This window comes from Nothobranchius furzeri, chromosome 1, assembly GCF_043380555.1.
Source record: "Nothobranchius furzeri strain GRZ-AD chromosome 1, NfurGRZ-RIMD1, whole genome shotgun sequence".
Taxonomy (NCBI): domain Eukaryota; kingdom Metazoa; phylum Chordata; class Actinopteri; order Cyprinodontiformes; family Nothobranchiidae; genus Nothobranchius; species Nothobranchius furzeri.
In genome coordinates this window covers 59751813-59779621 of record NC_091741.1, presented here as the reverse complement: position 1 = coordinate 59779621, position 27809 = coordinate 59751813, and the positions used below count along the sequence as shown (strand labels likewise).

The following is a 27809-nucleotide window of genomic DNA, read 5'->3' as shown; positions in this document are numbered from 1 at the left end:
CCGATGTTTGACACGCACTTTTATATTTAAAACAATTAGGTAGCTACTATTATGCGCTTAATTGGAATATTACGAAGCTGGGTTAATTTGTTTTTCCCCTCCCCCCACGGGACATTTCCAAGAACCCTTTGACCCGTTTTCTAGGCAGCGGGCATGAATTGTCAGACGATCCCTAAAACAGAAAACTGTCTATTGTTCCAGCAGTCGCTCTACCTTGGAGGGTGCAGTACCGCCGGTGGACACGGAGGGCGCTGCACGCATGGCAGGCCGGGCTCCGCGGCCTTCACATCTTTTTGTCTGAGAACTGGATCCCTCTGCCGCTCTACAGTGTGTGCGATAGCCTCGGAGCTGCGTCCGTACCACACTGTCAAACCACTCCAAACGAACACAGCCGCGACCAAAAGCATTAATTCAACACCTTCAGCCATGGCGTTTCTAATCCACCGGTAAATCGGTCGTATTTGTGACCGCTCGTTGGAACTTAGTCCGTGCTTGTATCGGGTTTGCTTTCTGTGTGCATCAGTCTTTATTAGCGAGCTGCCGCTCTCTTTGCTATCAGCTATTTCTTTAACTTTTTAAACACTCAGCTTGGCGAATGACTGCGCGCCGGCGGAGTATGGGATCCTTGGTGTCTTAGGAAGCAACTGAAGTGGGATTTTACCGTTTTTGCATGCAAAAACAATGGCAAATTCGACGGGGAAAAATCTACTAGATCAGCGAAGGAAAGGACAGGCTTTCCTGGACGAGCTGCGGCAATTTCACCAAAGCAGAGGGTGAGATTGGGGTGCCTTTATTTCCAAGAAATACAACTTTAACTACAAATTGCAATGAAGGCGCGAGTTCCCAAAAGTGTAATTTAAACATGTGTGGCTTTATTTCATGTGTTATTTCAACAGATCGCCGTTCAAAAAGATTCCTATCGTGGGTGGGAAAGAGCTGGATCTGAATGCACTCTACATCAGAGTCGTCTCTTTAGGTGGATTTGCTAAGGTGAGTGGGAACCAAAAGTGTCATTTCTCCACTTTGCCGTCCGTGGACTTCTCACCGGACTACTCCACAACTCTGAGCGGTTAACCCGGGACAAGTCTCACCCTCCAGAAAGCCGTTCCAGTGGCTCGGCGTTGGCCTTGTGCTAGTTTACCATGTATCTCTATGCAATGTGGTGGCTTGTGTTGTTGTGTGGTATGAATTGAAGAGTCCAAAGCGCTCGGAGTCAGAGTGCAGTTGGAGCGACTCAAAATTAGCGGGCACGTTTACCATCGATTATCGGCACGGAGCCCGGCTTCGGGGAGCACCGCGTTGAACGCGGCGCGCTGCCCGGGCTTTCGCCAGCAGTTTTAACCCGGAGGGAAGCTTAATTTCTCGCCATAGCCATCTTTCTTCGGCTTCATGGCTGGCCACAGAATGTAGGCCTCACAGGCCCATGTAACGAACACAGTAAACGGGTACATACACTGACTCCACAACCCAACGGCTCGCCGCGAGCGCTTTCTGCCCCGGCAGTTTGTTGTAGTTTGCCTCGCGCGGTTTAAACGCTCAATTAGCAAGTAATCAAGTTAGCTTGTTAGCTGTGTAGCTAACTAGCCTAAACTGTAACAAAACCGTTCTAAATAGTTATTTTAAATGCTAATAACAAATACCCGCTATTACATAACAATATAGAGACTATTTTAAACATAACTTCTAAAGGTTATGCTGGCTTTATCTATTTTGGGTCATTTCCTGCAGTTTGAGAAAGTTATTGATAAGAGGTTGTGACACTGTCTCAATGGAGAACCTGTAGCAGAGGGAGCAGCTAGCTGCCTTCACTGTAACCGTTCTTTGTGTTGTTGTTACCGGTGTTTGCTAACCAGCAGACCCTTTTATCATCCTCTCCTCAGGTCTCTGATAAAAACCAGTGGGCTGAACTTGGAGAGGAGTTTAACTTTCCCAGGAGTTGTTCCAACGCAGCATTCGCTTTAAAACAGTACTACCTGCGGTAAGTTGCATGCAACTCTCTCCTCTCAGGTAGCATGTGGGAAGTGTTTACAAATGCTAAGATGCAGTCAGCTGGATGCAGCCTCGCTGCTTCCCTCTGCTTGGAAGCTGCACTTGTGGAATATTGCAGAGGAGGTTTGAGTACTACTTAATCCACCAGAGAAGCAAACACTCGGGCTGAGTTGTCTTTTTAAACAAAGCTTTTGAAAACATTGGTTTTAGGGCGTTTTGACACTTTTAGCCCGGGGGCTCTTGTTGATGCCATGTTGAATGGTTCTGGATGCTCTTACTTGTATCACATGCACACTTCGAAGTCAGTCAGCTGCATTGAGCAGAGTCTGTTTTACCCCCCCCCCCCCCTTTCCAACAGCTGGCATTTGTGGTTTGTAGTGTTTTTTCCATCACTGTAGTGTTCCCATCACTAGCACCTGCCCTGCAGAGGTTGCACCTGTGCAGCAGAGAAATGCTTGTAGACATTTAGAGACAAGTGGTGATAGAAGAGGCCAGCATTGTTTCTTTATATATTGTCAGTGAGCGGTGACAGGATGAAGCTAATTTTATGACTAACTGTAAGGCAGCTGATGAGACTTGGAGCTCATCGGAAGTTCAGACAGCTCTGATGGATCTATAGAGCAGAGTTTCGTAAACTTTTCAGCTTCTGACACAAAATTACAGCAGCTGAGACTCGTCACCACAGCCACCAACGGTTAAAAAAAAGTGTAAACTCTACAGTGACATAAGGACAACACAAACTGTCCACTATTTTACTATCTCTGGCCAATTTATGACAACTTTTTATAGAACAGTTGTGGCAAAATATCCATTATAGTAATTTTGTGGGTTGTGGAGATCAAAAAGACCCACATTGAGGTCCTGGCCCTAACTTTAGAAACCACTGGGTCAGAAGGGGAGGACTGGTTTGAAGTATTTCAAAAAACAAACTGGCTACACTGCTGATGGGAATCCAGAAATATTAGGTATTAAGTTTATAATCTATAGCTCCTGCAACCTGCAGCTAGTCTGAAATCTGCTTGTATTTTTAACCAGAAATGACAAGACCCTGAGTGAAGTTCATATTTGAACGGATCTTAATTTTACATGAAAGTCATTGTTTTGTCAATAAAATTACACAAACACCACAAATAGGTAATACTGTTCTTGTATCAGTAGGTAGCTTTATTTATAGCACTTTTCAGGCCCTGTTGGGTGTTTATGTTGCAGCATTTATCAGATATCAATCATTGAGTCTGCCCTGGTTACTTCTTAACATCATTTCAGTAAAGTACTGGATAATCTTGAAAACCCAGTGTGAATGGGCTTGGAAAGTGCTGGAATTTTATTTTATCAGATGTTTCTGAGACGCAGAGCAACTGCTCTTTCATTTTGCAGAAAAAAATGTCCTCATACTCCTGGCAAAAGTAACAACAGAGACGTGTAGAATCTGGTGTTTTCTGATTCGGGTACATCTCTGACCTGTCGACGCTGATATAACTGCAACAACATTTTAAATAACTGAACACACGTCCACATGAAAGGCCTTTCACTGCTAGAGTTATTTTGCCGTTAGTGATGCTTGTCAGCGGTGCATTGGTGGACCTGTGGGAAAATGGGATTTTTGAGCTTCACCGTGGCTGATTATTGGCTGATTTCACCTGCCAGTAAAAATGTCTATTTTTCTATAAAATTTGAGAACAGATATCATTCTGTTTAAGAGTTGTTTTCTTTTTGCCAAACACATAAAAGACAGTGATGTATGAAATGTCCAAATTAGTATTATCTCAATTTTACGGGCAACTAGATTTTGTGGCTTCTGGGACAGACTGCTGACCCCCAGTCTTCTTGGATGGTCTGATGATTATAGAGGTGGTGTTTGAGTTCTTTCTACCAGTAAAAGTAGCCGTGACAGGACGTGTTTGGTTCCTGTGTTGCTACTTATCCTCACAAGGTCAAATAAACACCGACTGATGTTTTATTTGTGACAGGATGGGTGAAAGGTGCATCAGGTCCCAGAGTTTTCACCTGTTTTACTTATCAAAGTTACTAATTTGAAAATACGTGTGGAAGGAAGACACAAGCTGACAGCTGATCCCTGTGTGTCCCGACTGCCTTCCTGAGGTTTATCTGTGGCAGCTTGGTGTGTGGATGGCAGAGACTCGTCTTGCATAAAGTGACACTGATAATAGAGAGGCTGGCCTCACCTCCCTCTTGCTGCTCCCTTTTTGCTGACAGTGTGGTGTGGATATATTTTCTATCTCCTCCACACTATCCTGGCGAAAGTGACTGGATATTAGAATCACCGTTGAGATCTCCCTCCTATGGTTCAGAGCAGGTACGGTTTATTTGATCAGACGCAGGTTGTCACTTCAGGACACTGGAGCTGGGTGGATGTTTGCTAACATCAAGTTAACCTGATTATCCAGTTGAAGGACCATCAAATAACCACTGTCCGCACTTTTTAAAGCTCATCTTTGAATAAACCAGTGGTTGGAATATAGAAAGGGTTTTTTTTCTGCTTCCTTGAGCTGATTTCAGTGTAGTGAGTAGACCATCTGTTGATGGAGTTGTTTGCTCTGAATGAAAAGGATGATCATGACATGGTGCTCCTGGGTCATCACTTCCCACTCAAGAGCAGAGCAGTAATGAAGTTCGGTGCCAAACTGCTGCTGCAGACTATCTGATTTCTGAATGCTGTTCTGTAATAAGTGAGCGCTCCTCGCCAGAAACCCTTTTCTCCTGCTTATTTTCAACCTGCTGAAGCTTTGACGGCTATCACCTACCAGCAGTGCTGGTATTGTTTCAGCTGTGAGCAATGAACGATGCTGGATCAAAGCCTCGGCATCAGCGAACACACCGAGGGCATCAATGAAACGTAGCTTTGTTCTTGGTCTGCTTCACCCTACATCGTAGGAATAGGTGTGCATTTTACATGAGGGGTGTTTAGGTGTGAGTTGTGGATCATCACTGATCCCTCAGTCAGAACTTTCAAAGTTTGATAAGTGGATGGACTGGGTTCGGTACAGAGCTCAAAATTTTATGTTTTCTTCAAACCGGCTCTTCTGCTATCATTTTAGATGGTCTTGGTTGGTGCGCTGACTCCTCCAACGTCTCCACAGCAGTTGTTTCCTGTGATACGGAGGTTTGCTATGAAATCTCACCCGGTGCAAGGGAGGATTTTTTTTTTCTTTTAGGAAATTGCTGTCCAGCTCGTCCAGCACACTTTGTAATTAAGGAAAGAATGAAGGAAGTTTTGAAATAAGCCTCCTGTTGTTGTTCTTCAGGTCTTCTCCAAACTGCAGCATGCTCTACTCTCACAGCCAAGTCCAGTGTTTCCCCTAGGAATTTTTCCAGCTGTGGCGGTGGGGCCGGGGGGGGTGCTTGGGGAGAAATTATGGCACGTCTCTAAATAAAGTAAAAATTTCTAGTGCAGAGAGGAGACAACCCACAGAAGCACTGATTTGATCTCATTTCAGAGAAAAATAGAACAGGTCAGATGCCCCTAATAAATAAAATTACTAACAAACTCAGGCATCTGTTTATTTGCTTCACTGTTCTGGTGCTGAGAATATCACTAATGCGGATCAAAGGAGATACACAGATGAATGCACCTCTTATTTATTATTTGGAGACTCAGCTGGCAGAGGCAGAGATTTTTTCTGTTGATACACGGAGTTTACAGAATCATTTTAAATGTTAATAGGGGAAGACTGCAGGAGGGAGCGGTAAAATACAGGGGGTCCCCAGCAAAAACAAGAAACTACGTGTCTGATGAAACCTGCTGGTTTTCCATCAGGCAGTCACGGGGCAGCTCCAACGACCCAGTGGCTGTGCTGGGTCAATGTTGTCGAGCTCAGTCCGGCTCGGCCGTGAACGAGCCGAGGCGACGTCCTGCTCTGCTTAAGAAGAAGTTTTATTTTCCCGCTTCAGAAGAAGCGTCCAACGTGTTTTTACGCTTTCTCCGAGACATGTCACGTCGCTAAGTTGTTAGCGCCGCGCGCTAACACGTCAATAGTGCAGCGTAGCCTGCTGGAGGTTTTAAGGATTCAGATGAAACACCCGATCTCTCAGGCTGCTCACGCATCGATCTTAAGTTGTCGCTGTTGGGCCTAAAGCCGTAATACAGTATTAGATGCGGTTAAAGTCAGACATGAGAAAATAAATAAATTGTACATGAATAAGTGATGCTTAGCCTGGTGGGGGGAGGAAACCTGGCTTAATAAGCACTGGAGGAAACCCTGTCAAGATCGTCAACACTCGTTTATCTTAATGCTATTGAAACATGTAAACCAAAAAGCATTATATCCACTGCTACCTTTCTAATTTTAAACTCAGTAACTTATGCTGTAACTTCACCTTGCCCTGCATACTCCTTGCTGCCCGCCGGCTGTGATCACAAGCAACAACATAGTAGTTCCCGCTGCTTCTTTGGGAAACTGCGCAAAAAAATAAAACATGGGATCTTGTAGGCGTGGCGGTGGGATTTCAGCCATGGCGGCCCGCCACGGCTACGCCTATGTAAGGGAAACCCTGAAGTCAGCGGACTGATTCCACTTTTGTTTGTTCTCATTATTTGCAGGAAACCAGAGTTTTAAGTTCCTGACATCAAGTAACTCTTGTTTTAAAAGGAATTTTCAGCTATTTTGAGTGTTTTTCTGTGTAAAAATAATAAGTTGCCCTGTTGTAGATGGTAGCTACCCGAACAGCCTCTTTTGGAGTTATTGTTTACATTGTGAATACACAGGTATCTGTCTAATACCGTCAGTGTACTCCTATTCTCGCTGGTGAGTGTTCTGATACCGCAGAACTAATACCGGTTTACTGTAGTACGACTTGCTAACCCTTTGCCAGTATATTACATTTTTTCTATGTTGACCATTGGCTGAAATAATTTCTACAAGCCAATAAATTTAAAAAAAATAATTGGGCATCTGATGTGGCCAACCACTGCCACTACTAGACTGAAGAAAGGACCCGAAGGACCCCAACACACTGTTTTTATTAAATGTTTTGAGTTTGTTTTATATTTGAAGTTCAATAAATATTAAGAGATTCATTGACTTATTTAATTTATATTGCACACATTGAGTGTTCAGTTGTCTTTTACAATCAGTGTGCTGCTAAAATGTGTGTGTGTGTGTGTGTGTGTGTGTGTGTCTCTCAGCCTTAATAATTTGCTTTAGATAACGGCCATCGGCAACATAATTCTTTTAAAATTGGCATCGGCCTTTAAAAAAGCCACATCAGTCGGCCTCTATTGCAAGCTTCCATGTCAAATCAGCATGTTTTTTTGTAACACTTGTTGATGTACATGTAGATACTATACATTATTTGAAGGCCAGGATTCTTGTGGTTTCAATAATATAGTGCAGTCAGTGATTCAATCATAACTGTAGACACGGTAACCGCTTTTGTCAAACCACGCAGAAATTCTAAATAATGTGTAACTCATCGTTCGAAGCCTCATATCGTTGACAGAATAGTGCCATCCTCAACAAGAACGGTCTCTCTACCATCCACAAGTCTAATAAAGTATTCCAATAAAATTGTTGGTCCGCAACAAGTCTTGCCTTCACAATCCAACATAAATGTCCTTCAGATGCATCTCTCGTATTCCCTGTTGGCATGAAAATGTTGGCTTCAAACTAACCAAAGACGAAGGGCTACCCCCTCCCTTCAACTGATGCAAAGTCATCAGCTATTGGCTGACGGGTCAGGAGCACCGCCCTCTACTATAACATGTTCAGCCCAAACCAATTGCGGTGCAGTTTAAAGTTGATTGAGCTTCAAATACCCACAGAATTTCTGAAAACAATGTGGAACCTTCATGACTTGCTTGTGATTGGGATTGATGTAGCGCTCCATGCAGTATGTCAGTCTACGTTCACTGTGTCCTCTCTCTTTTTTGTCCTTTTTGGGGCGCTTATCTTTTTCCAGAGATGTCCTACCTGTTGCTGCAGTAAGAGGCTACAGCTTTGAAAACATTAGCTGTTAGCACACCCAGATGCTACTGGGCTTTCAGCACGGCTCTATTCCAGCAACATGATTGGTCCAGCTGAGAGCACTTCTTTTTGTCATTGGCTGTTATTTATATCAGCTTGTTCTCATATGCTATTAAGGAAAAGTTATTTTGAAATGTTTAACTTTAGTTTTATCACCCGTAACAATATATGGTTTTATTGCCTGTAGTTTATTAGCAGCCATGACAGCAGAGAATCGGAGGACGTTAAGGCTTTCTACATTAAACCGAACGAGCGACTTCAGGATAAAACTTAGACGATTGAAGATCTGTCTGTTCTAATCAGCTCTGTGGAAAAGTTTCCAGATGAGTATGAGCAGCAGCTAGTTGTGATGTAGTGAGGGTTTTTCTGACTCTGCTGCTGGGAGTTACTGTCTGATTAATAAACTAGCATTTTTCTTCACTTGCTCCAAACCTGTAGCAAACTGGCACAACAGCATTTACTAGTGCTTCTCATCAGCGAGGACTTGCCGTGTTTAAGTACTCTTACTGAGTTTGAGGAAAAATGTGATATCAGTGCTTCTTTAGTTTTCATCCTTCTGGACCGAGGAGCTAAAGGCTAGTCTAATCATATCCAAAGTGTATTTCTTTCATTTTGAAACAATGCCACTCCTCTAAATCTTTGTTTCATATGAACGTCACTTTAAGCGGTAACATGTTTGGCAGTTTCTCGTTCAACTGTTATTTCAGCAGAGACATTAGGAAATTCCTGTCAGAGCTGACTCTTGGATCCACTGGAAGGGCTACAGTTTCTGCTGTGATGTTAAACTGATGGTTTAGAATAACATTTGTAGGAATGAAGCTGTTTTAAGGTCACAGCAGGGCGTTATAGTCTGGGCTGCACACAAGCTGTCCGTTAGCTTATTAGTCATGGGGTGTGTAAACTAGTCCATAAAGAGCTGTTGAGGAATCTCTATGGGTTATACAACCTTAAGTGAATTTCCAAACTCAAGCCTATTCTACTGAGTAAACGTCACCTAGATCCACACCATCACCAAATCCCAGCTTGACTACTCCACTTCCTGCTTTTATGGCATCAGCAAAGCTGCTCTGTCTGTCCAGACTCCAGCTGCTTCAGAATGCAGCAGCAACTTTCTTGACCGGAGCTAATAGACACCACATTACACCAATTCTCCAATCTCTTCACTGGTTGCCGGTTCAATTTAGAATTAATTTTCAAATTCTTCTTAAGTCCTTAAATAATCAAGCCCCTTCCTATCTTGGTGTGTTGCTCCACCGTGACCACACTCCTCATGACCTCAGGTCTGCAGATCAACTCCTCCTCATTGTTGCTAGGGCACGTTTTAAGACCTGCAGTGAACGGGCCTTCTCTATATATTTATATATTCAGTGCGCCAAAACTCTGGAACTCTACCCTTCCAGGTTAGGCAAGCGTCTTCAATCGCAGCTTTCAAATCTCATCTGAAAACACACTATTTTCCTTTGCTTTTAGCTCTTAAACCTGGTTCTAGTATTAAGTCTACAGGTTTTCCTCCTTTGCATCTTGATAGCTTAATTTTACATTTGTGTACTTTATGGTTCTGATTGACTGTTTGGTTTTTATTCATGTTTTTAACTGTACTAGACTAGCCATGTGATTGTTTAGCTTGTTGTTTTTATTGGGCAGCACATTGGTCACCTGCTGTGTTAAATACGCTTAATAAAATAAAATGGTATGGTAAAATGGGAATTATAAGTCTTGCACAGAAGTGCATTTCAGAATGTTCAGAAAATCCATTTAAGCTACATTCTGTTAAATATTCAGAAGCTCTGTTTTAATTTGATGACGTTATCTGGACACTGAGCTGATTTAAACAGAAGATGGTTGATTTGTGGTGTGAAGTTTGTCTGATGGTGGTCGGTTGAGTTGAATTTGTCTGCAGCCGCCGCTGATTTCAGTACAGTTCTTTACAAAGTTACAGCAGCTCAGTAGCTCCAACTATTATTTATAATCACAATCTCTTAGATTCTCTGATGCTTAAGACAATGCTGTCCTGTAGTGATGATGTCATCAAGGCGTTGATCTTGATTTGGCTGGAATCACAAATGGTAAACATGTTTATTTGCTAAAGCTAAGCTAAAAGCCTTTGTTTTTTTCCTCAGTTTATGTTTCGTCCTCACATTAAACAACTTGTTAAACTTGCCAAGAGCATCGACTCTCCGCGTGTATGTTCGCTGCAGAGTGCAGGTCTTAAAGCAGCACCAGATCCTCTAAAGGAGGGAAATCCTCTGGTACTAAAACAAAGTTGATCACGTCGGTGGCATTTAAGTGTTTTGGGGATCGGTGCACATTCTTTGCAGATCTAGATGCACACAGACAGCTGGTGTGATCAGCTCTGGAAAGCTTTGATCACAATTTGCAGATCACGTTTATTTTTCACTGAGATCAGCCACGGATTCCTCTTCTGTCGGCATTCTAGGAATCGAAATAAAAAACTTTGAACGATTCTGGGGAAAACGATCAGTTGGAACCGGTTCCAATCGATGCTCGATGCCCAACCCCAATCTTAATCTGATTAATCAGCTTCCTCTGCAGTAGAGGATCATTTCACTGATTCTTGTTTACTATTGACACACAGGTTGGATCCAATGTGTATCATGAAATTGACCTCTGCAGGTTTTAGTTCACTTTTAGATCAAAACAAACTTTTGGGAGTAGCCTCCGTATCTGGATCAGGAGGTGATTTTGTGCTGCTTTTAAACAGGAAATTGGTTCTAAAACTTTATTGCCTCCAGATATTTGCAGAAGAGTGTAGCAGGTGTCACAGATTTCACGTTTGTCATGTTGTTTCACCTCCTCTTCTGACCTCAGAACAGTTAACCAAGTCATTTATTATCTATTTTCAGGACCTAAAATTCTCATCACTTCATCATGAAAACCTCTAAAAGCCGGATTAGGCGATTGTGTTGTCGCTAAACGTTCTTTTCTTTGTGTCAAACGAGTCTAATCATCAGCCACCAGATGGCATTTGTATGTCTTAGAAATGAGAGAAAGTCAGGAACCTGAGAGGCTAACAACGTGCTAATGCTGTTGAAGTGAGGAGAGCTGGTCTGTGATCTGTAGATGATGTAAGGTTTTGTTTTAACTGAGAGTTCTGAACGTCTGCCCTGCGTCTCTCACTACAGAAACACTCGTATCGTTGTGGTGGGTGTTGAGTTTTCCTGCTGCGAGCTAACGTTGATACTCACTTTGCATCCTGTTTTAGATGCTAGGTTCTCCTGCTCATCTGGAACATCTGGATCATGTAGCCTTTGATCTGGCTTACATTAGCTGCGTTTTTATTCCCCTGCCTCATCCGAGTCCACACACAGACTTCAGAGATGTCCCGTTGATGGCCACTTATGCCTTTTCTTTACCTCTCACACAGAATAAAATGTCTTTTTAAGGGGTGATGGTGGCACATGAGTTAAGTGCTCGCCCTGTAATTGGAAGGTTGCAGATTCAAGCCCCGCTCAGTTTGTCTTTGTCGTTGTGTCCTTGGGCAAGAACCTAACCCACCTTGCCTGCTGGTGGTGGTCGAAGGGACCGGTGGCGCCAGGGCTCGGCAGCCTTGCCTCTGTCAGTGCGCCCCAGGGTAGCTGGGGCTGCATCGCAGCTCATCCCCACCAGTGTGTGAATGTGTGTGTGAACGGGTGAATTACTGATTGTGTTGTAAAGCGCCTTGGGGGGTTCCAGGACTCTAGAAGACGCTATATCACATACAGGCCATTTACCATTTTATACAACAAAAGTAGGAAAGCAAAGTTATCTCAGATTACATCTGAAGGCGGTGAGACTTTGTTTCTGGTCTGTCTGCAATTCAACCTCCCCTCCAGCAGTGTGGGCCACCACTGATAGCGTAATCTTCTTCTCTCAGCTTCGTTGCTAACAAGCAGATTGCTAGATCTGCCTAATGCTTGTCAGCGGCGTTACAATCTGGGTTCACCACTTTTTCAAATGGATGATGCATTCATTGTTTGATGGGTTTGGAGATGCTTTTCATTTATGCATTTGGTCCTTCCTGTTTCAATGAAGGCAGCCAGTGTGGTTTGTTGAAGAACAAATTCTATAAACCTCTGAGACCAATAAAGATAAACGTCACATTACAGCAGTTCCTCTTGTTGGGTGCAGCAGAAAGAAGGTAACAGACCTGTGCATTTAATCCATTTTGTGTTTCATCCGGTCACAAAAACAAAATAATAAAAATAGTCACTCTAGATGATTAATTTATATGTGACACACAATTCCTTCTCTTCTGGAGGACAAACTTACGCTGTGTCTCAATTCAGCGTCTGCATCCTTCGAAGGACCCAGCCAACCCGGCCGACGTGGGCTGGGTCCTCCGTCGGCCGGGTTGACCGGATGTTAACGGCTGTGAAACATACTACTTTAAAATAAGCTTCATTTGAATAAAAATCACATGATACAATTTCTTTTGATCAAAGAGAGTGCTGGCTGGGGTCAGGTTGTCAAATACAATCACACAAAATCACCACCCTGGGTGCCACACTTTAAACACGCCTGAATAATAGTGCGAATATTGTTATTATTGGTAAGAAATATTTTATCAGGTTCATTTGATTTCAGGAGGTCACCCCAAGTCTCCAAACCTACTGTTTTATGACCCGCTTTGGGGTCCTGACCCATGGTTTGGGGCCACCAGCCTACAGGGATGGTAACCTGAGCTTTTAAGTGACCACAGTGTTCTCGGTGTGTTTGACTTGAACATTAAATAAAGGATTTGTTTCCAAACCTATGATAATTATGTTTTTTCTCCACGTTATAAAGCAGTTCTACAAGCTTTTAAAATGTGGTCTCATAAAATGGGGACTAAATGGCAGTTTTGGTTTTTCTCTTTTCATTAATAGGAATATAAAACATTTTTCTCTCTTTTTAAAATTTAATTTAATTAAGAGCTGCTGAGCATAGAGTGGATTTCCCCTCCCAGTTTTGTGACGATAATGGTACTTGGCTGGACAAAGTAATGTACTTTTCTTACAACTAGTTAGAACTGCCAAAGGCGCACTGCAGCTAAACAGCTGTTACCTAAACTTTTACATTCTGTGGTCGTACTTAAGTTATTTAGCTGCAGGACTGATCTGTTTTCAGTGGCTGATGGATATGAATGAAAGCGTCTGGAGCGTTTAAGCAGCAGGTGAAGTTTCTGCTCTCTGTGTCACCCGATATTATCAGACGCTGCCATTCACCGACGTTTGGTGCCGTTTCTTCAGCACTGTCTGCTTGTCAGCTTGAATTTTCTAGAGACATGAGGAAACGGTAACTGCACGTGTGGTGCTGCTGTTGGACAACTGTGGCTTCATCAGGACTTTAGTGATAAAACTCAGAGGAGGTTCTGTCCAGTCTCGCAAGGATAACAAATACTACATACGCTCTTTATCAGTTCGCAAGTGTGTATGAATGAAGCTGTGAGGAACATTAACTCAAAAGTGACAGAAGGCTGTTGCTGCAGCAGTATTAAAACTAATATTAGTGTTGAAAAGCACCTTCATGGTGGTACATTTGGCAACACCGTTGCCTCACAGAAGGTTGCAGGTTAGAATCCCCCATGCATGTGTGAGTTTTCTTTGTGTACTCCTGCTTCCCCTCACAGATGAAAACCATACATGTTAGGTTGAGTAGAGATGCTACATTGTCCCTTGGTGTGAGTGAATGTTTGACTGGTGGTTTTGTCATGTGTCCATATGATAACTGAAGACGTGTCTAGTTTGTCCCGTGTCTCTCACCCATTGACTCCATTAGAGATGGTCTGCAGCTCCACGCGACCCTTCTGAGGAGTGTGCAGTTAGGACAAGTGAGCGGGAAGCAGCTTCAGTCAGCCAGATGCAGCAGCCCAGCTACTGAGCTCTGTTCCTGTAAACTGTTGGTAATTTCAACTATTGGCAAAGAATCTCCCAAACCAATAAATAGATTTTAAAGAAACTAAGAAAATAAGCTACAGCTACTAAACCTTGGTAGCCAGCTCAGTCAAACATGGCCACCACAGGTCATCAGAATTAGTAAACAAAACAAACAAAAAATAACGGGCAAACATTCAGTGAAATCTAAAATAAATTTGAATTCCATTACAACACACATAGATTAGTGTAACTCTAACTGCCACTGAGCCAGGCACCTTTCACTGAGTCTCACAGCAAAGTAGCTCCTGAACCACAGGATGGTTTTAATAGAATGCTCAAAGTAATCATTAAATGAAGGTCTATAACCGATTAACTTTTAGAGTCAATTCAAATCAAGATGGCCACCAAAACCAACAGACCTTAGAAAACAACAACAAAAAAAGTGATGACTAACCCAGCTTTACAGATACTGACCTGAAATTTGGTGCTGTCATATTCAAGTCATCCATTGCACTGCTATAAATGCTGCAGATAACATAAGATATTCATTTGAGACTTGACCATGTGTTATGTCTGTTAGTAAAATAGCTCAAAAACCATTAAACAGACTTGAATTCAACTTTCTCAAAGTAATAATGGGAATAACATCTACAATTGTTTCACGTTTGAAGTCAACCCTGTTTCGCATCCACTACAGATAACTGAAATTACCTCATCGTGTAACCAAACACTCAGCTCACAAGATCAGATTTAATTAATATTACTCTGATAAAGAACGTTTAAGTGTTTTGATAAGCCGTTTTTTAGATTGAACCACCAACTTGATTTGGCTTATTCATGAGTTCATCACTCAGTGCGTTTACGTACACATCAGAAAACTTAAGTTTAGGGCTGCAACTAACGATTATTTTCATAATCGATTAATCTGTCGATTATTTTTTCGATTATTCGGTTTGTTATTGTTTAGCTATTTAACCTATACAAGTGATGAATACATTTCAGTTAAGAAAAAGAAAAACATAAGAGAATTGTGCAGTTGACTGCAATCTATTTTATGAACACAGTCAGCGGTGTAAAATGAGCTAAACATTGCAAAATATCAGTCCAGAATAATTTTTTGGCATCAAAATATAAGAGGTAAATTTTAGAGCTGAAACAACTAATCGATTTAATCGATTATAATCGATTATTAAAATAGTTAACAACTTTTTTAGTCATCGATTAGTTGTTTAATAATCACATTTTACCGCATAAAGTCTATTTTTTACCACAATCTGACATCGGTTACAATCTGTTAAATTTGCCGCCAGTGTGTGGCAGTAATGAGCCACTGATCTACCAGTGGAGCCGTAGAAGAAGAAATGAGCCAATAAGTGCCCTCGGTTTTCATGACGTATCACGTTACTGACGCTCATCTTGCTGTGAGAGATGGCGGATCGAGAAGAAATACGGAAGAAAAATAGAAGTGACAAAACAAGAGAAATCCCGGACAAAAACCTCACAAGTATGGGAGCACTTCACTCTAGATGCCTTGTAAAGACGGGTGACCTGCAAAATATGCAAAAACCATGGCACGACGGAAGCACGACGTCCCTAAGTGAACATTTGAGACGAAAACATGTGGGGGCTGATGCAGCAGAGGAAAGTCCGATAAGTAACAGAAAATAAACAAGCTAACGCAGATCACATTTGGGAGCTGAGTTCGTTATGGTGGATGTTAAACATGTTTTTTTGCCGCGTCAGTCTACGGTGTTCTACTTCTGACTGACTAGATGCAATTGTGAATCTCCTCCATGTTGTGTATCATGCGCTTGGACTTTCTGAATTTCTCCTGTATTTAAAAATTGAAAGCGTACAACTATGCCGCGTTATATTCATCTGGACACAGCTCGTCTGTATATTTTTCTCCGCTGAGTTGTCCTTTTTTGAATGAGGAACATAGTTATGGGTTTGTGCCGTTTTTCTCTTAACGAGAACATTCTTATAAACAGATGTGCTAAATTTGGCAAGTGCATGATACACAACACGGAGGAGATTCACGATTGCATCTAGTCAATCAGAAGTAGAACACCGTAGACTGACGCGGCAAAAAACATGTTTAACATCCACCATAACAAACTCAGCTCCCAAATGTGATCTGCGTTAGCTTGTTTATTTTCTATTACTTACTGGACTTTCCTCTGCTGCATCAGCCCCCACGTTTTCGTCTCAAATGTTCACTTAGGGACGTCGTGCTTCCGTCGTGCCATGGTTTTTGCATATTTTGCAGGTCGCCCGTCTTTTCAAGTCATCTAGAGTGAAGTGCTCCCATACTCGTGAGGTTTTTGTCCGGGGTTTCTCTTGTTTTGTCTCTTCTATTTTTCTTCCGTATTTCTTCTTGACCCGCCATCTCTCACAGCAAGATGAGTGTCAGTAACGTGATACGTCATGAAAACCGAGGGCACTTATTGGCTCATTTCTTCTTCTACGCCTCCACTGGTAGATCAGTGGCTCATTACTGCCACACACTGGCGGCAAATTTAACAGATTGTAACCGATGTCAGATTGTGGTAAAAAATAGACGTTATGCGGTAAAATATGATTATTAAACAACTAATCGATGACTAAAAAAGTTGTTAACTATTTTAATAATCGATTAAATCGATTAGTTGTTTTAGCTCTACCGCCACCTACTGTACCGGTGTCGGTACAAGATCTGCTCGGGTGCAAGATCGGCTCGGGGTCCGTCGACTGCCGATGACGGCAAAGTAGTTGATTGGCTGAACATGAACCTTACGGAATTACGTAATCACGTTACGTTGTTATCACGTTACATTGGTCCAGGCAAATCTTTCTATTGCAAAGATGGACAACTTTTACAAAGAAATCCATCATTAGCTCTTTGAAAATACACTTTTAGCATAGAGCTGCATGTATATTAGGGCTGAACGATTAACTGCATGTGCAATTAAATTGCGACGTGACAAAAGGAGATTTTCTAATCGCAAAGGCTGCAATTTGGCAGCGAGTGGTTAGCGCAATGCTAATATACGTGGAAAAACCCATAGGAATGCTAATGCTAATATCACCGATTACATTATTACAAATTATGAATTAGTAACGTGCCAAATGATTACATTTGGAGTCTAATAGAAAGTAAAACTACCATCAATCAAATAAGTACAGACAGGTATCTTAGTAAAGCCAGAAAACTTTTAACTCCAGAGTTTTGGCTAGCAGCTATGAGCGTAACTGAACTACGCATGGACACGACGTCAAAAACTCTAAACACAAAATACTTCAATAAACGGGACACACTTCTTTCCTGCAAATACAATTTCACAGGTTTTGCTAATACCTATGATCCTTCAAGGGATGTGCTCAAAGAGGAGTTCAACATTATGAATACAATAGTGTTTTATTTTACAAATACCATTATAAACACAAACTTTCGTCTTAAGAAACATTATTTTAATAACGAAACTGCTAAATTCTTTCCAACAGTATAGATGTGTAGTGTATTTTGTCCGAGTGGGTTTGCCGTACTTTGACGTCATCGGCAGTCGAAGGACCCCGAGCCGATCTTGCACCCGAGCAGATCTTGTACCGACACCGGAGTGGTACAAACTTTATTTGAGAGGCTGGTTTTCTAATGCGCATGTAAACTAGGATAAAGACTCCCGGCTTATTACAGTAAGATCGATCTGGATCGACTTGGATGTCGGTCAGTGTGCATGTAACTACACTGAATCTATTTAAACATCAAATTTCTACTTCAGCTAAACATAACCATATAAATTCTTATTAAAGCTGTGTAACTTAATATTACCACTAACTTAAATGTGTGGAACACCGAAAAACCATTTTTAAAATATTATTTCACATTATAGTTGGTCACTCTGAGTTTTTCTATGCAGGCTGAACATGAAATAGTCTCCTACGCCTGTCTCCTGCATTAGCTTCTGATAGAAAATAGACAGTGAAACTCTAGGATCTGAAAAGCCTGACAGCCTCACACTGTCACTTCACATTCATGGACTCACCAATCTTCACTCACAACGGGGACCACTGTTGTTTTAGCTTCCAGGTAACTGCAGAGAATATCTTGGTTAGTAGAAGCTAACGTTTAGCATTAGCAGCAACGCCACCTCACAGCAGAACTCCTCCAGGCTTGTGTTATTTGTGGAGATAAAACATCAACGTTGCAGAGCAAACGGAGTCCGTGGTGGAGTCGCTGATTTGCTGTTAACCAATCTGAAGTAAGATGTCCAAATATCAGGAAACAAGACTCCAAATCCTGCCGTCTGAAGCTTAGCTGTGATGTGGCTCACTTCTAGTTCCTGACAATGGTGCACTGATGATTTTTATAATTTTTTTCCCCTCCAGAGTAAGACTTACAAGGCATTCATTCCTACTTGAAACCCCTAAAAGGTATTGATTAAAAGAATGTTCAATACCTTTAAAAACAACACACCGTATAAATTCATTTTAAAAGTTTCTATTGTCCTTAAGATTAAGACTTTTTCATGTCAAAATAGTCATCGGACTACCCCACATACCTTCTGTTTCTCCAGCAGGAAATTCAGAAACAACTTCTAAGAAAATCCTTATTTACGTAACACAAACTGCTTTAGTTAGGATGGGTATTTGCATCTTCTGCATACATGCAGAAAAATAAAATCTGTTAAATGAACAGGGTGGGGATGGCTAAATATTTGCATGTTTGACAAACATGAATCCAGCTTTTTACAGGACAATAAAAGAGCCAACTGAAGGAAGTTGAGTCAGTATCAGTTGTTGGTGTTCTCTAAAGTTGTGGAAATTGATGATTTTCCTTACAAGTCGCATGTTCTTTTTTCACATTCAACAATGACTCAGTAAGGAGGTTGTAGGCTGCCGTGGAATCTCCTGTTGGTTTGATGAGACTGAGAGACAGGTTGGTTAGTGAGCTGGGATGAAGAAGCCTGCTGCAAGAACATTACTTGTTTAACGCGAAGCTCAAACAATTCAATTCAATTCAAGTTTATTTATATAGCGCCAAATCACGACAAGAGTTGTCTCAAGGTACTTCACATAGTAAACATTCCAATACAGGTCAGTTCATTAAGCCAATCAGTAAAAAGTTTCCTATATAAGGAACCCAGCAAATTGCATCAAGTCACTGACTAGTGTCAGTGACTTTACAGCAATCCTCGTACTAAGCAAGCATATAGCGACAGTGGAGAGGAAAACTCCCTTTTAACAAGAAGAAACCTCCAGAGAATCCTGGCTCAGTATAAACAGACATCCACCACGACTCACTGGGGATTGAGAAGACAGAGCAGACTCATACACACACCAACACACACACACACACACACACACACACACACGCACGCACACGCGCACACACACACACACCATATATACCAAGTAATATATCTATGGCTACATTGTGGTTTCCTAGTAAATATTCTATTTGGTGAGAGATAAACTTTATTGTATTTATCCTAGTGAATCTAGGATAGATTCATTGTAGCTTCTTCTGGGGAGATAAACACTTAGAGAAAAAAATAAAGTTAACAGCTGAAATAACAGGAAATAATACAGTTAAAGAGCAGATTGTAGAAGAAAGTAGTTGAGTGTGGAAAGTGGTCAGTATGTCCTCCCACAGTCTAAGCCTATAGCAGCATAACTACAGAGATAACTCTGGATATCCTAGCCTTTTAAGCCGGGCATACACTGTGCGACTTTTTCACTTTTTTGAGCCGATTTTCCAGTCGTGCGAGAAGCCACGACATCGGGGCGAGTTTTGCGCCGAGCGGTCGTGTAGTGTACAGGGGGTTACGAGAGGCGATTAACACCACGTGACCAGCCGCCGATCAGCATTCGTGAGGTCGCAGGGACTTCTGGTGTGTTTAATATTTCGCTCGTCCCTCGTGAGGGTATCGCACTGTTGAAGCGGCGCTGCGAGCAGCTACGATCCAATAAGTATCAGAACCGCTCACGGCGCATGCGCGCGCAATCCTGCATCAACGCCGGCCGGTGTTGTGCCATAAATCGACTCACTGCCAAAAAATGATTAGCTTAGTTTTTTCCGGTTCGGAAGTTGTTTTAAGTGTTGCTATTTGTCTTAAACGTTCACAATGAGGATATATTAATCCTTTTTGCAATATTTGCGATTGAAAGATGGTTTGTGGTAAGAACTGGCTTTCTTTATGTTACAGCCTTGATACTAAAAAATAAATAAACAATGTAAAATGGCGCCCTGTATTGAATGTAAACGTTGTATAAATGTAAATAAACAATTCTCCAGCGATTAGATTTTTTCCCCTTCCTTTCTTTAGTTGCTAATCATTTTTTGGCAGCGAGTCGATTTATGGCACAACACCGGTCGCTCGCTATTTCCCTAATAACACACGTTGTTCGTTTTTATTTCTACACGATTTTTTACTCACAAAGATTGTCAAGAAAGCGTGTTTGTCGTGTTCATGTCAAATTAAACTGATCACAAAACACAGATTCACTTTCTTTATTTCGTTTTCCTCATCCAACCCCCATAAATCCCTGTGTGTCCTCCTGCAGCACTCCCGAAGGACAACAGGCAAGACAAAAAAGTCTGACGTGTTGAGTAAAAACTGCTATTTTTAGCACATTTTTAGGGCCGACGTGTTGCTACCAGACGTACAGTGTGAGCAGTCAGGTCGCATGCGAGAACTGGGTCGTGCAGTGTGAGCACATGACTCGTGAGATCTGCTCTGCGAGGAAGTCGTACAGTTTGAGCTGAAGCTGAGTGCTACGGGTGAAAAAGTCGCACAGTGTACGCCCGGCTTTACATGGAGGCATGTTGGAGGCAGGGCAAGGGAGAGCCGTCTTTACCGACTGTACACTCCACCTCCCTCTACTCCCCCACTTGTCCAGATCTGGGTTAACATCAGATTTTAACCATAGGCCCTATCAAATAAAAATGTTTTAAGCCTAGTCTTAAAAGTAGACAAGGTGTCTGCCTCACAGACTAAAGCTGGGAGCTGGTTCCACAGGAGAGAAGCCTGATAACTAAAAGATCTGCCTCCCATCCTGATTTTAGATATTCTGGGAACCACCAGTAAACCTGCAGTCTGAGAGTGAAGTGCTCGGTTAGGAACGTATGGAACAACAATCAGGTCACTGATGTATGATGGAGCTTGATTATGAAGAGCTTTATATGTGAGAAGGAGGATCTTAAAATCTATTCTGAATTTAACAGGCAGCAAATGTAGGGAAGCTAAGACAGGAGAGATATGATCTCTCTTTTTAATTCTCATCAGAACTCTAGCTGCAGCATTTTGGACAAGCTGAAGACTTTTAACTACATTCTGTGGACTTCCTGAGAGTAATTTAAAACAAAAACAAAATCAGAACCATGTTTAGGATTTAGTAGTCTAGAAATCTAGACAAACTGTTGCAATAATAAAAGCTTTAGATCTGCAGGTTGGTTTAGCCACGCTCTATTGTAGCCTCAGCAGTTTTGTGTCTAGCCAATCACAGTGCTCTATGTTTGTAGAGAGACATTGGGAAGGCTTGGCCCTAGAACTGTGATGGAGACGGCTCAGTGTTGCTCATTTGAAACAGCTTTGGTATCAATTTTGGACAATTTATAGACTTGGGCTTTTCTTTGAGACATGAGTAGATATAGGTTCTGAATGTATTTGCTTCTTCTCCAGTAGTGTATGACGGACTGCCTCATTTACTGATTTCAGTAGCATGGAATACGTCACATTTGTTGCTTTGATTGGTCATAGTGCTGTCCAATCGGAGATCATTTAAAAACAATCGTAGATTGCCTCCATGACCCATGAGTGGGCACATGGGCAGCGCCACATCCCAGAAGCACTGCGCCTAGGCGCTGAAGATGGGCGACAGTTGCTGCGTGGCTGTTTACGACATTGTGGAGTACTTTACAACGGACATTACAACGCGGGATGGCTTTACAGCACAAACTCAACCGCCGGCACAAACCCAGCCGCAGTTGTGATAACTTTAAAGTACTATTGATCTTAAAATATTCAAATAAATGGCGTACTTACCCATTTTTAATGAATACAAGTCTGACAAAACACGACGGCAAGTCTGATCACATATAGACATTAGAGTCACTTCCCGCTTTCCACTTTAAGCTTGACCCTCCCATATTCCAGTCAGAATTGACAAAGCTCCTCGAATGAGAAGCGAAACGTCTTAAAGAAACCTAAGAAGTCCATCATCCATTGCCTTCATTTGAACCCTTTGGATTCCTGCTTTCTGTTCTCAAGTCCTGCGTGATGTTGTGACTATCTCGCGACTTTCCAAGAAGCGCTCAGTGGCACGTCCAAAATTTCGGGCGCAGATTAGGATTATCAGAATGTTTTGGTTCATTTTAGTTAAGCGTGATCAATCATAACTTCAAGAAAATGTTGTGATTAAGGAAAATAGCTGCTGCTGACCACTGGAATAAGTCTGAAACTTATCATTACCTTTAAGTTCATATTTGAAGGACTTATATTTCCCCTCACTAAAAACACTCATGTTAGTTCATTTATTGTACAACACACCTGGAATATTTTTGACGTACTATTTACTGGCAGATTTTTAGGTGTTGAGCTGAAAAACAAGATTTCCTGTGTTTCTATTGCCAATATTAGTGTCATTTTGCATATTTTCCTGTTGAATTATTGAAATTTGGAATGCACCGATATTAATTTTTTTGGGCCAATACCGATATTTGATATTAATATAACTGTTATGGCCGATAACCGATATGTGCCTATACCAATTTACGCTTCTGAAATCAGCAAATTTAGGATAGACTGAAATTATGCAAGCTGAATTTTGTAGTGTTTTGCTTTATTTCTGTAAAGTAGAATTAGCAGTATGTTATATACACACACATTTACGCTTCTGAGGTGATAACCATCTCTGTCACATGACTAAACAATTACACATCATTACCCCCTTACCCTCTGAAACAGATACACAAATGGAAACAAGATGGAAAAAATATCGGTTGTTAATATCGGCCCAGTTTTACTTATCGGACTGATACCGATATTTTAAAAATGACCATAATTTAACACTTATTGCAATAAAAGTTTCCCAACTCAATAAGTAATCTTGATCAATAAGCATGATTTTAGTTTTGATTAAAAAAAACTACAAGGGTTATGATTATTCTTCATAATTGAGCAACCATATTCTTCATATGAATATATAAAATGTGTTATATGCTCTTTATATCCAATCCCATGAGATTTCATGTTTCTGTGAGCTGGATAAGGATTTCCTCTCCTGCTTCTGTGGTAGTGGACAGCTGGTAGGTAAATCCCAGCAGAAACTGGCAGTAACTTCTGGTTGAATATCTGCATCCACCTCCAGCAGGGGGCAGTTGACTCTCTCTCTTACTCCCTCCCTCCCTCTCTCTCTCTCTCTCTCTCTCTCTCTCTCTCTCTCTCTCTTACACACACACACACACACACACACACACACACACACACACACACACACACACACACACACACACACACACACACACACACACACACACACACACACACACAGGCTGAGGCTGAGGGTATCTGGGCAGCTGTGTGTCCTACAGTGTGACAGATGTCCATAAACCATGTTTTAGAGGGTAAAGACTGTAGCGAAATTCGTGCAAACAGCTGCAGTTTCTGCTCCTCGTTTGGACTCGTTCTCCTCGGGTTTTGCATGTGGGGGAGAAAAGGGAAGCACTGTCACATGCAGCTGCACTCGGTGCTCCCTCCTCCATCCAGATTCTCCACCCGTTTCACCCACCCCCAGTCTATTTATCTCGCCTGTGCCCAGACAGCGGTTGATGACGCTGCAGTCGGGTCTATACCCCCATCCACCCCCCTCCCCTCTCACACACTCTCTCCCCTCTCTACAAATGATGGCAGAGTGTATTTATAGTCCAGCGTGTAGAGCGGCAGCCAGAGAGTGGGGGATTACCTCGGCCACGATGAACTAATTCAGAACCAGGCACCGGCTCTGTGACTCACGGCCACACAGGCTGCTTCAGCGCTCCTGCTGCTGCTGCTGAGGTATTTCTGCTGCACGCCCGTGGAAGTGTTTCTCCACTTTACTACAAGGTGTTTATCAAATCCTAGAGAAAAGGCATTATGTTGTTTGGAAAGCTCTGAGTTGTAGTGTGAACTTGGGTATTATTAGCTTGTGCTTTTGGCTTGTTATAACCTGTTTTGTTTTTTCTAATATTTCTTTTGCAGCTTTTCTAGAATGTGCAGAAGCAGGTGTTGGTAAAGAGGATAAAGAACAACCTGCATATTGTTTTCCTTTTACTTAGTTCTGGCTGTTTCTGTTGAATGAATCGTGTACAATCGCACAGATAATTGCTGTATCTTTGTTGATAACTACTGTTAGAAAATGGTCTTTCACACCTGCAGTGTATAAACTGTCTAAATCAACCCCCCCACTTGTTGTGGTTCAGGGTGCAGGTGTGAACACAGGTATCTCACTGCGATGTGGATGAGAACTTTACTGAGACCCGTTGGCAGGTCTTGGTAACAAGTTTGGCGGTTTGTGTATAGTTTGATTAACATCAAGCCTCCATCTGACCCAACCGCCACATTCAAACTGCAGGTTTGAGCCAAACACCCTTCTGTATCCAGGTTTGTGTTGTATTCTGGGATGTAGTAGGACAAATGAATATCAGTAGCTACCAAGTGGTTCATTGACGATTAACGAGATGCAATGCCTCACTGATATTTGGGCCGAGGACTAAAGTTATCAGTAAAGAGTTCAGATAGTTCCTAAACAGCTCAGATAGAGGGAGTTAAACAATGTTGACCAGCTCTGAACACAGAACCATCTGCCTGTATTTACTTTTGTTAGCCCCGCCCCCTGGCCACAAGACCAATCAGCAGAATAGACATTCTCACCTGGTTTATAGTGATGCATGCTGTTTTGTTGAAAGTGTTCTGTGTGAAAGGAAACTGAAATACATGAAGAAGCTGCAAAACAAACTAAAGAGGTGGAAAAGCATCAAGTGCAGCTTTGATTTCAGTTGATGTTTTACCTCCTTCATTCTAGCTGGAACTTGGTGTTGTTCTAGTTGTTCTAGTTTAGAAGAAGAAAAAAGAAGAAGAAAATATCATTTCTATAGCGCTTCTCAAGATAAAAATCACGAGGCGCTTCACAAAAACAAAAAATGTAAAAATATAAAAAAGCATTTCGAAAATGTTTAAAAATATATTTAAAATGAGCAAAAATAGACAACTGTGATTAAAAAAATGTTATGTTCTGATGTAACTCAGGTTTTATTACTTTTGAGAACACAGCAAAAACAAAATGTTCTTTACCTTTTTGTTCATTAAAAAAAATCAAATACATGATTATTTACTGAATCGATGGTCCTTTTGGGTTTGAGGCTCCTCTTGTCCTTTTAAATCACGTCTAAACATAAAGCAAGATGTGCCAAGCAGCTGGATTTCTCAACGTTTTAATGTTAATGTGAAACACAAAGGACTAGAACCATAAAGGCATTTATGAAAACCCTTCTGTTTAAGCTACGAGCTGCTGCAGCAGCTGAAGGATCTCTGCAACATGTTACCTGCCTGCTATGTACAGCTATTGCTAAGTCGGCTAACTTTTCACCCTCTTGTGATTCTCTAAATGAGGTTTTCATATGATTTTCTTAAAGTTTGCTGGTGACATTTTGTTGCTATTATAACTGAGCTCCACACATAACAGACATAACAGATAACAGACCAGCACACTTTAGCCATGTTTACGGATATAAAATTTAGTTTCCTCTTGGCTCATTTTGGCGTTTCATCGTGTGAACTGGTGCACGCTCATGTCATCGCCAGCTGGTGTTGAAACTGGTTTTATTTTTCCACTCAGCTCAGAGTTGGGGATGTTTTGTGTGCTGCTCTTATGAGTCGTGGATCTGGGGAGTGTGTTATAATAAGATGATAGGTTTCTGATATTTCTGAGACAAATAACCTCATTAGTATAAGATTCAATAGATCTATGAAGTTTTTGCTCAAGATAATCATCACCCCTTAACTCTGATGGCTGATAATTGTGTTGTGTGTGTGTGTGTGTGTGTGTGTGTGTGTGTGTGTGTGTTGTGGTTCTGCGTTCAAAGGTTATTTAACTTGTAGAAACTGCCCATCTGCTATAAAAGAGCGAAAAACATCTTGCATCTTATAAAGGAAGATGCAGTTAAAATTCACACCAGAATGTGCCACACGCAACACTAAAGCTAGCTGTTTTATTTCCTCTTCTGTTGCACAGATACTTGGAGAAGTACGAGAAAGTCCATCACTTTGGCGAGGATGATGAAGAAACGCAGCCAGGGAATCCCAAAGCCTCTCTTCCAGTCGGTGCAATTCCCAGCTCCTACAACTACCAGCAACACGTCGTATCAGGTAGGCAGAGACTTGTTTTCACGAGTCCGCTCAGCGTCTCCGTATCCATCACATCTGGATCTGCATGTAGATGTGGATGAATCTATTTGGGGCAGCTGCTGCTGTTCTCTGTCTAGTTGAGATTTATTTACTGAGGAAAAACAGAAATAAGAGCCTGCCTGCGATAAGAGCCTGGTGCTAGAAACACTTTAGTGGACTTTTGAGTCATGCATAACAAACTTCTAGATGTTGGTTTTACTCATTTTCAGCAAATGTGGTTTGACAACAAAGCCTGTTGGTTTCTTACACAGGACTGGTTTGTTATTTCTTCTTTTGTCATCTGCTTGGATGACAACATGTTTATCGTGCTGTAACGCCTCATGTTGATTCCCTTTAGGTAATACCCGCTGTAGAGCTGTTTAAAGTGTCTCATTTAGGCCACAGACCTCTGATCCAGCCTGTAGGACAAACTGAAGTGTGTGTACTCAGTAGATCAGAGATTTGTGACTGAAAGAGGCTCAGAAATATGAGCTGTTGGTTAGATTCAGGAGCCCGTCTCCGTTTGTTACAGTGACTCTTTGAAATGGTTTTTCACCTGGCTGATGTGCTGGAGCCAAGGCCACCAGGAGTTCTGCAAATACCTGGAACAAAATGCTGTCTTATTTACTGAAACCGACAATGCAGCTGTTTTCCTGCTAGAGAAAAAAAAAGCCTCTGAGTAACATATTTTAGGCTAAATGATTTTGTGCCGTTTGCCAAGTACAGACTCGGTGCCAGCGTTGTCCGGCTGTGTTCACACACTGAACTCAGGCGGTCCCGTAACCACCGGGCTCGGCTCACATAATTGACTTTCCTGACAGCAGTTATTGATTAAGAGGAGAAGGACACACTTGTTGGTTTTCCCTCCACCTCAGTTTAGATTAGTCTCTGGCTTTTTAGGTGCAGGCTTTTTTTCTCTTTAAGCTTTCTGCCTGCTGAGACAATTACCTCCTCTAAGTGTTCCCCCCCGGTGGAAAAATACAAACAAATGAACACAAATCAGTTTGGTTCAGATTTTTAAAGCAATCCGTAGTGGTGTAAATCTCTTAGCCTTGGTTTGGAAATCATTTGACTTTTCTATTTTCGCCAGAGCTCTGGCTGTGTAGCTTTCAGCAGCAGCACAGAGCTAACCGGTTTATTTTGTGTTGAGGCTTTGCCTAGAGAAGCATGGCATAAGTGACTTCCTACATTTTTACATTTGATTCTAAACGTCCATCTATAAAGGCTTAAATAAACCCTCATCTCTCTTCTGCTGATGTGTTTTCATCTAGAAGTTGGCTTTAGCTGAGGCTAACGCTAGCTCACTTCCTCTGTTACCAACTTCATTTGTTAGGTAGGCGCAAAATTCTTGCGGTTCTGATCGATCCTCACCGACATACCCACAGAAAGTTATTCTCCACGAGTTTTATTTTTTCCATGTGTTTCCGGGTCATTCCAGAAGCCTTTGAAAACATTTGTTGTGACCCTACCCCCCCACCACCACCCCGGTTTTTGGGGAATTCGCCAACGACATAGAATCATCACTGCACTGGACTGGAGTGAATTCAGCATTAATCCAGCTGCTAAAGGCGGGTGTTTAG

General features: G+C 41.9%; 1 protein-coding gene across 1 annotated transcript in view; it reads left to right on the top strand.

Annotated features, from left to right (window-relative positions):
• The first annotated feature begins 462 nt into the window (after window positions 1–462).
• arid2 (AT-rich interactive domain 2) overlaps window positions 463–27809 on the top strand; it is a 47686-nt gene continuing 20339 nt past the window's right edge. Inside the window, exons 1-4 of the mRNA XM_015955255.3 lie at window positions 463–773; window positions 897–990; window positions 1881–1978; window positions 26078–26211. Coding sequence (XP_015810741.3) covers window positions 682–773; window positions 897–990; window positions 1881–1978; window positions 26078–26211 — 418 coding nt within the window. The 5' untranslated portion in view covers window positions 463–681. The remainder of the gene's footprint in view (window positions 774–896; window positions 991–1880; window positions 1979–26077; window positions 26212–27809) is intronic.